Below are 9496 nucleotides of genomic sequence, written 5' to 3' on the forward strand. Positions count from 1 at the left end.
CATTGAAGCTTCTGGATTCCAGGCTGATTTCCTCTGCATTTGTGTTGTTCTGATCACATCGACTGATTTGATGTTCCTGCTTTCAGGATTATATTTAAGTTTCCCCTTTGCACAGGTTTTATTTCCAATTTTTTAATTCTGTCTCTTCAAGTCCACGTTGTGCTTTGCCTTAATGTGGCAAAGCAGGATGGCTCCATGTGCCCCTCAGCAGCAAATCGGGGTCCAGGCACTTACTTTTGAAGTTATTCCATTGAGATTTCAGGTTTCTTAAGGAAAAGAAACTGCTAAGAACTCTTTTTTGTGCTGGTAAATAACTCATAGGGCAGCACAAACCTGAAGGTCAAAGGAACAAAAAGTCTCAACTACAAGAAAAAGTAACAGAGGAAGAGCAACTTTTTTAATGCAGGGACTGTTTTGTGGGTTTTTTTACCAGTGTTTAATACAAGATTAGGCTCTGTTTGATAAGCCAAGGACTGCAATGGAGCACTGACTTCCAAGGAAAATTATGTTGGTGACTTTGCTGATTGTGGAGAACACGGCTCTTGAACTTAGAACTGCAGTGTCTGAGGGCTGCAAGGAAATCTGTGTTAATGACCAAGCTGCAGATGGGCTCCTGAGTGACTCTGAGGGCAGAGGTTTGTGTTAACTCAGGGTGAGTTCACAGGGATCAGCCCCTGCAGCTGGAAGGTGTGTTTGCAGTGCACAGGGAGTGGGACTCGCTGCAACCAGCCCGTTTGTGATAAGGCTTTGTTGTAGTGACCCAGGCAAAAGAAGGAGCTTTCCCTCTCCTTCCATCTCCCTTCCCTTTGAACATGAGGAGTTCACCCCAGCACAGCACTTAGGAAGGGCCTGCAGGGACAATTCCCTCCCTTGCTCCCCCTTGGCAGTGGGAGAACAGGGTTTGGCCATTCCACTTGGAATTCGTGCCTCTGCTCTCAGCTCACTGCAGGGCTGCAGAAGGGTCTGTCAGTGGCACTGGGGACACGGATAACCAGGAGGAATCGAAGGCAGAGGAGCCATTTCACTGTTTTGTTCTCTCTCATTGGGCTGTTTGCAAGGTTTGGGCAGTTATGGAACTCGTGACCCAACTTCCTCCAGTCTGACAACAGGGTGTTTATCTTCCTCCTTGGACTTGGGTGACTTCTGGCAAGGAAAAGCCCCAGAACCACCACCAGCCCTGCCATTATCAAGGGCCAGCTGGTGGCTGAAATGGCAACTTCAGTATCTTTTAGCAGTTTGTTCTGGGATGTGTTCCCGTGGCAGTCCAGGACATACAAATACAGCATCAGCCTGGAAATCCTGAGAGCCAGAATTCTCTAAGGACAGATCCCAACCCCTCTCCTGCATTCCTGTCATAAATGCTGGAAGCACTGCTGGCCTGGGGGCAGGAAGCAACTGCAATTCCCAGACCTCCAGACAAGGTGTTTTACAGAAAACCAAGAGCAGGTTTTCCCTGGCGTTGCCTTTGGTCTCCCCACTTGGAATTGCAGACAACGTTGACTTTACCAGTGTGAAAGTTTAGCAGGTTTAAGGGGTGTTGGACTTCAGAGGGGTCCTACAGAAAACAGAATTCATCCCTCTGGCCTGCAGACCAGGCTGGTAACCGGGTTTAAAATGCAGTGCTGCAGCAGTTTGCCTGTAGAATCAGGGAAACTGTAGCAACTGAAAGCTTTTACATTTTCTAGTTAATCGAGCTGCTTTCCTGAAAAGAGTCAAGGTCCTTCCTTAGAAGAATCACCAGTTTTCCTGTGAACAGTGAAATGGTGTGATAAGCAGACCAGTTTTTGAATTCTTTTTAGTAGAGTAGCAACTGGAAACCCATAAACTGCAGAATTCTTGCTTCTCAGGCACACACAGCTTCCTGTGCCAGTGAGATTACAGTCCTGACAAGATGGATCAAGAGGAAAGTCGTTGTTTTTATCTGTTTTGAAGGCACAAACCCAGACTCCATTAGTCACATGGGGAGAGACAGAGCACCTCCCAAACACCCTGAGCTGGATCTCAAGCTGTTCTCCACAGCTCTGTCTCTTCTCCACATCCTGCTGGGACACAGGAGGTAAGTCCTGGCTGCTTCTTTTGATCCTCCACATGTTGGATTTCTCCAGAATCTCTCCACTTGTGTTACCTAACCCTTCTTTCCTGGCTGCCAGCAGCTCTCAATCCTCCCCTGACGCTATCAAAGGAGATCTCTGTCGTACGTTTGAAGATTCCTCCCAGAGCAAAGGGGCCAGGACAGAAAGCTCTTGCTGCCATGGAGTACCCAGGCTGGCCCACAAAATCCACCCAAGAGCCAAAGGTTGCAGGCTTGCTTGGCTGGGGAGAAGGGCTCTTGGTTTTAAATAATTAAAACAAATTAATAAGTACATAAATAATTAAATAATTAAAATTATTTAAAAGTTCTGTTGTTTCCAACACCCCCACCCCCAGGGCTCCCCCAATCTCCTGCAGCCCCCCAAAATGCCTGCACTGACTTCCAGTGCCTGGGAGGGGGGAGGTCTGAAAAGGGGCCACCCTTGCACCCCAAAAATCATGGAGGGGCACAACAAACGTTTTGGAGGGGCTGCAGTTTGGGGACCCTGCCCCAGTACGGGGTCACCCCACCCAGGGTGTTTTGGGAGGCCTCTTTTGGGGTTTTTTGGCTTGAGGGACAGGAGATTTTGGAGTCCCCCCATGTCCCCTAAACTGCCTGTAAATAAATACTGAGTCCAGCATCCTTCTTATCACTTTGGGGGCTCCGTGGTGGGATTGCTGGGGTGTCTGTGCAGGGAGAAGAGTTGGACTGGAGGATCCTCGTGGATCCCTTCAGCTCAGGACATTTTATGATTCCACAATTCCAGACATTCCCTGGTAGTGCCACTTAGGACCAAGGACTCCTGAAGCTTAAATTACCTCAGTTTGGGGCTGAGGTTTTTCCCCACTTAATTTTTTTCACCCCCCAAGTTTTTCAGACTCCTTTGTCTGGGAAGAAAGTTGCCATGTCTGGGGCTTCTCAGGTGAGGGCCAGCAGTGCTGGGTGGTGACTCTTTGGAAAGGGATATTTGTGGGGGCAACCCCTCAAAAGGACAAGTGCAGCCTCCTTCCCCTTGATGGGTGAAGCCTGGCCCTACAGCCACACACTGAGGTCACAGTGGGACATTCTGCCTCCCTTGACAACACCCCAATGCCCACTTCCCTAGAACCAGGACTAGGACCATCCGTGGGGAGCTGCTCCCAGGATCTGGTGCCCCGGTTTGGGGCCATGGTGAGATGGAGAGGAGGAGGAGAGTAGCTCGAGCACGAGGAGCTGCAGCCAAGACAGAGCCCTTTCCTGGCTCCCTCCTTGCTCTGTCCCCAGACCTGGTGTATTTCTCCAAGGATGGTGAGGCCTTGAGGTCCCCTGAGGCCCAGGAGCCATGGGATAATCCCAGCTTTTCACAGGGTCACAGAATATGCTGAGCTGGAAGGGACCCACAGGGATCATCCAGTCCAACTCCTGGCCCTGCCCAGACCCATCCCCAAGAGTCCCACCCTGTGCCCCAGAGGATCATCCAAACCCTCCTGGAGCTCTGGCAGCCTTGGTGCTGTGCCCACTGCCCTGAGGAGCCTGGGCAGTGCCCAACCAGCCTTTGGGGGAAGAACCTCTTTCTAATCTCCAACCTGAGCCTGCCCTGACCCAACTCCAGGCCATTCCCTGGGTGCTGTCCCCAGTCCCCACAGAGCAGAGCTCAGTCCCTGCCCCTCCCCAGGAAGCTGGAACTGCACTGAGGTCTCCCCTCAGTCCCCTCTTCTCCAGCTGAACACCCCAAGTGCCCTCAGTGTCCTCACACGGCTTCAAATCCAGGCCCTTCCCCATCTGTGTTGCCTCCTTTGGACACTCTCCAATGGCTCAATATCTCCCTGACATTGTGTCCCCCCAAACTGCCCCAATATTGAGGTGAGGCCGCCCCAGGGCAGAGCAGAGCAGGACAATCCCCTCCCTGATGCCCCAGGACAGGGTTGGCCCTCCTGGCTGCCAGGGCACTGCTGACTCAGGGCCAACTGGCACCACCAGGACCCCCAGGCCCTTTCCTGGCGCTGCTCTCCAGCATCTGGCTCCCCAGTTGCCCAAATGTGCCATTCCTGACTCTCTTCTCCTGGTATTCCCATCTGGTGTTTCCACAGTCACTCAAACAGTCCCACTTGTGCCAATTTCAGGGTTTGAACTGCAGAATTCTTCACTGCAAGTTCAGAAAAGGTGACTCATTACCAGGGCCCTTCTGTGGATTTTGACTTTACTGCAAAATTAACAAAAAATATGTTTTTTAGCAAATCAGCAAATATGAGGAAAGAACAGATATGGGTTTTGGGGAATCAGAAAATATGTTGAATTAGAAAGAAAATTGCATTGCTTTTGGATATCCTTCATTAGACCATTCTTGATTTTAGAGGCTACACTGATTGAGAGGCTACTCCAGTCACCAGTAATAAATGTGTTGGTGGCTTTCCCCAGGAGGAGTCCCTGTGGAGAAGGGGATGTGAGGTTAGGAAGGCGAGGGGAAATGATGATCTTCATAACCTCAACGTGGCCCTTCCTTCTCTTTTTCCAACAGTAATCACTAAAATTTGGGACTGTGTGTCCGAGTGCTGCCGCCAAGACCTGCTGCTGAAGAAGGTGGGGTTGGTTTCCTTGTCCTCCCTCAGGTCATGGGGGTTTCTTGACTCTTCCCTGTCCTGCCTGGCCCTTCCTCATCTGGCTTAAGTGTCCCAGGCAGTTGGAGAGAGCAGACAAGCAGCACTTTAGCAGGAGAGTGTTGGATTTCTTTTTTTTTGGAGTCTTTTCCAGCACAGCTGGAAGGGAGGAACACCCAGTGGGAGAGCCCAGGCAGTGCTCTGACAGTTCTCAGCTCTTGGCACTCCTTGGGCCTTCCCAGGATCTGTGTGTCCTGCACACTGCAGGGAGTGAGGAACCCTCTGTGGTGCAGGGCTCTCCTGAGTGCTCCATCTCAGGCCTTGCAGCAGCAGGGCTGGAAAGGCCACAGATCCCCCTCAGTGGAGTCCACACAAGCCTTTTCCCCTGTCTGCTCTCTGAAAAGTGCCTGGCCTTGCTTATCACCTGCCTTTGATTCCAGAGGGTCGGGCTGATGGGCCTGGGGACCATCCACATCATGAAAAAACCCATCTGGCAGGGAAAACTGGAAGGTTTCTTGGTTGACAGTCCCGAGTTCGACCTGGACAAGCCATTCCTGGTGGGGAACAAGCTCCCTCATGGGAACAGTCTGGCACCTGGTAAGATGAGCCCTGGACACTGCTGGGGCCCTGCCAGCAGCACCCTAAATCCAAGGGGTGCTGGTACTGCTGGGCAGCTCTCTTGGAAGTGTTCCTGGCAGTCACTGCACAGGCCCACGGAGGCACGAGATGTGCTGCTGGGTCCTCCTGGTGGGAGGGTCGGTGGCTCTGGAGTGGCCGGTGACCCCGGGAGGGCCGAGCGGGTGATGTTGCCGTGGGCTGGTTTCTCCCCAGAGCTCTCCAGAGCCGACGAGCTGGTCTGTGCCGAGGTTGCCCTGCGCCTGCACGTGCCCAAGGCCACCGTCGTGATGTGCATCAAGGCCACCACGAGGGTCTTTGAGTGGGCCTTGGCCAGCAGGCAGAACTTCGACTTCATGTTCAAGGACATCGGCGTCCTGGTGTGCCGAGGGGGGCACGTGGCCATGAGGTTCTTCGAGGACCTGGCCCGGGAGGTGGCTCAGTCCGAGAACCTGGCAGACAGTTTGCTCCAGGTGGGTCTGCCACACCTTCCAACTCTTGGGCAGCTTCCCATGGTCCTGCTGACCGGGCCTGCCCTCCTGCCCCCGGAGGGTCCTGCCTGGAGGAGGAGCTGTGCTGGGCTTGGAGACACCTTTTGGTGTCCCAAAAGGTCAAGGTGGTGGGGAGGCCGGTGGATGTGGACACGATGCAGGGTGCAGAGGAGGAGGGTGGGGGAGAGGCAGCTGGAGTTGGGCTGGGGAGACAGACAGGGAGCTGAGGCTGGGATGGCAGAGGGGCTATTGGGATTGGGGGTGGCAGAGAGGGAGCTGGGGATGGGGTGGGGTAAAGGCAGCTGGGGTTGGGGTGACAGAAAGGCAGTTCAGTTGTGATGGTGGAGAGGGAGCCGGAATTGGGATGATGGAGAGGTAATCGTGGTTGGGATGGAGGAGAGGCAGCTGAGATTGGGGTGACAGAGGGGCAGCTGGGGTTGGGTTTTAGGAGAGGTATTTGGGGTTGAGGAGACAGAGAGACAGCTGGGGTTGGGGTGAGAGAGAGGCAGCAGGGATTGGGGTTGAGGAGACACATTTGGGGTTGGGGTGGTGGAGAGGGAGCTGGGGTTGGGGAGACAAAGAGGCAGTTGGGGTTGGGGTGACAGAGGCAGCTGTGGTCGGGTTTGAGGCGAGGTTTCTGCCTGTTGAGCAGGGTAAATTCCCCGTGGATCCCTGCCATGTCTCTGTCCCTGTTGCAGTCACCAAACCTGAGGCAATCATTCACAGCCCACATGGAAAAGGACATTTCCGAGCTGCCTCCTGGAGGTGTCTTGGTGTTGCCACAGTGAGTCCCTTTTTTCCTGTTCCAGGGCTGTGTTCCCTCCTGGCTGGGCAGTGTCCCAGCCCCTCCCTGCTGAGCTGCCCTGGGTGCTACTGCTGCTGGTCTCCTCCTGAGGTTGGGTGGGAAGAACTCTGCCCCATTCTGGCTTCTTTGGGAAGTGCCTCCAGGTGGATTCCCTGGGAAGAAGGCCCGTTTTGCCTTCCCACCTGTGTGGGAAGTGCCCTGGAGATGCAGTTGGGGGCCATGGTACAGAACTCCACCATCTCCTTCCCTTTCCTTGGAGTGGGACTGAGAACCAAGAGGCCACAGAGCCCGGGATATTCTCAGGTCCCAGAGCCTGGGATGCTCCCAGTCACTGTGTGTTTGCTTCCCTTGGAAAGCACCTCTGACAAGGGGTATCCCAGACTTGCCTGAGAGGAGCCCTGTGGATGGAGGCTCCAGGGAAATGTTTTGCCACTCCTTCTACTGTGTCTCATTTGGAAAACTGGATGGCTGGGAACAGCTCCTTCCCAGGGGCTGCCATGGACTCTGCTACATCCATTCCAACTGAGGTCTCCACATTCTTTCCAGCTTTGTGCAGGTGGATGGGAAGTCAAAGCCACATCCTGTGACTGCTTCCCTGCAGAGCTCTGGAACAAGTGCTGAGCACCAGCTGACTCCGGGTACATCCCCTCCCAGAACTGATCTCCTCCATGCTCAAGGGAATCCCCTCTCCAGCCTAAAAGCTGTCCCAGTAGGTCACCCTTTCTCTACCTGGGGCCCCAAGGCAGCAGTGGGGCAGCTCCAGGGAGTAGCACGGCCCTCAGGGAAGGGGAGTGGGTTGGGACAGGAGGGCTGGCACATCCTTCATGTCCAAAGTGTTCCAGAGGTGCAGCTGAGAGGAGCTTCCTCTTTGCCTTCCCCAGGGAATGTTCCTGGCCAGCGCCTTCTTTCTCGCCCACGTGTTTCTCCGAGTCGGATACGGGATGTGGAAAAGAGAAAGGCTGATGCTGGAGGGCAGAGAGGGAGGTGAGTCCTGGAGAGTGGCTCTAGGGAATGCCAAGTGCCATGTGCTCCTGGGTGGATGTGAGGAGCTGCCACCTTTGGCCACTGTGCCTGTGCCAGAGCAGATCCCAGCATGGGCACGAGGACTTGGCTCTTCATAGAATCACAGAATCAGCTGGGTTGGAAGGGACCTCTGAGATCATCCAGTCCAACCCTTGATCCAACCCCGCTGTGGTTCCCAGCCCATGGTACTGATGCCACATCCAGTCTCTTCTTAAAAACCTCCAGGGATGGAGAATCCACCCCTTCCCTGGGCAGCCCATTCCAATGGCTGAGCACCCTCTCTGGAAAGAAATTCTTTCTAATATCCAACCTAAACCTCCCCTGGCACAACTTGAGACCCAGCCCTCTTGTCTTGCTGATGGTTGCCTGGGCAAAGAGACCAATCCCCCTGGCTCCCCTCTCCTGGCAGGGAGTTGCAGAGAGTCAGGAGGTCTCCCCTGAGCCTCCTCTTCTCCAGGCTGAACAACCCCAGCTCCCTCAGCCTCTCCTCATAGCACTCGTGCTTGAGTCCCTTCCCCAGCCTCGTTGCTCTTCTCTGGACCTGCTCCAGTCCTTCCATGTCCTTCCTGAGCTGAGGGCCCAGAACTGGACACAGCACTCCAGGGGTGGCCTCACCAGCGCTGAGTCCAGGGGCAGAATCACTTCCCTGACCCTGTTGGCCACCCTGTTCCTGAGCCAGGCCAGGATCCATTGGCCTTCTTGGCCACCTGGGCACACTCTGGCTCATGTTCAGCTTCTTCCCATGGGGTGGGAGGAATGCACAGGGATCTTGGGAGGGCACAACCCTGGGGGGATGTTGTTCCTCAGACAAAGTGCTCCTGTGGTGTTTGCAGTTTGCTGCCTCCCATTATTGGGAGCTCTGGGCAGAAGGGCAGAGCTGTGGAGCAGATGGAAGCACCTGGAGCTGGTGTCCTTGCTCCCAGAAGGCAGGTGAGCTGTGTCCCGGTACGTGGTCCGGGATCCTGTCCTGTGTCCCAGGACAGGGTATGGAGGAGGGATCATGTCCTGTGTCCTGGTGTGTGACACAGGTGTGGGATCCTGTCCTGTGTCCCAGGACAGGGTATGGATGAGGGATCATGTCCTGTGTCCCAGGACAGGGTATGGATGAGGGATCATGTCCTGTGTCCTGGTGTGTGACACAGGTGTGGGATCACATCCTGTGTCCCTGTGGGAAGGCTGCATCCACCCTGAGGATAGGGAGGCTTGAAGGATCCCTTTGGATGTGTTCATTCCAGAATGCCTTTTGGCTCCTCCCCTCGGCCTTGGGAATGACTCCAGTGGTCTGTGCTGCCCTTGCCAAGGCTTTTTTCCTGAACTGGGTCTTTAGAGTGTCGAGGTTTCCATAAGAAGCAGAAGGTCCCTGTCAAGGGTTTTGGGGGGGGGAGAGAAGAGGAAACCAAAGTGTCCCTTGGGTCACAGGCTGTGGGATGGGATTTGGACTGTTGTCAAAATGTCTGAGCTGCCTCCCTTTTCTCCACACAACAGTTCCTACCCGTGGCAGAGCAGGGGAGGCAGGAGAAGGAAGCTGCCTCCCCCCCCGGGCAGTTCGAGAGGGTGAGGAAGAAGAGGGCAGCTGCTGTGGCAGGAGTGGCAGCTGCCCTGTCCCCACAGGGAGAGGAGACCATGAAAACCCCTTCCCCTCTTGGCAGGAGGCAAAAGCCAAAGTAAGAGTTTGGAAAAGCCAGAGAGGATTGAGGAGGTGGGAGGGAAAAGTGGAGCCCTGAGCTGGATACGGCCCCTTGGATTTCCCCAGAGTATCCCAGGATAACCCATGATGTCCAGGGTCTCATGGGCCTGGAGCTTGTCCTGTGTTGAACGGGGTGCTGGGGGCAAAGGCAATGTGGGCACAGAGGCAGGAGAGGGTAGGGACAGGGACAGGGAGAGGGACAAGGGGACAGGGGGACACTGACAGGGA

General features: G+C 54.7%; 1 protein-coding gene across 1 annotated transcript; it reads left to right on the forward strand.

Annotated features, from left to right (window-relative positions):
• The first annotated feature begins 3156 nt into the window (after positions 1 to 3156).
• On the forward strand, positions 3157 to 9249 carry LOC108640866 (coiled-coil domain-containing protein 81-like). Its single transcript, XM_018079422.3, has 9 exons — positions 3157 to 3358; positions 4569 to 4630; positions 5088 to 5244; positions 5479 to 5735; positions 6452 to 6537; positions 7105 to 7196; positions 7440 to 7542; positions 8560 to 8641; positions 9067 to 9249. Exons 1-9 carry the CDS (start codon positions 3247 to 3249, stop codon positions 9247 to 9249), a joined length of 1134 nt encoding a protein of 377 aa, XP_017934911.2. The 5' UTR covers positions 3157 to 3246.
• Positions 9250 to 9496: the final 247 nt, after the last annotated feature.

Source organism: Manacus vitellinus, unplaced genomic scaffold (genome assembly GCF_001715985.3).
Source record: "Manacus vitellinus isolate BGI_N305 unplaced genomic scaffold, ASM171598v3 scaffold_46_pilon, whole genome shotgun sequence".
NCBI lineage: Eukaryota > Metazoa > Chordata > Aves > Passeriformes > Pipridae > Manacus > Manacus vitellinus.

Coding starts and splice junctions, on each gene's coding strand:
- LOC108640866 (XM_018079422.3), top strand. CDS start 3,247: ATGGAGAGGAGGAGGAGAGTAGCTCGAGCACGAGGAGCTGCAGCCAAG. Junction 3,359..4,568: donor GGTGTATTTCTCCAAGGATG/GTGAGGCCTTGA, acceptor TTTTTCCAACAG/TAATCACTAAAATTTGGGAC. Junction 7,197..7,439: donor TGAGCACCAGCTGACTCCGG/GTACATCCCCTC, acceptor TGCCTTCCCCAG/GGAATGTTCCTGGCCAGCGC.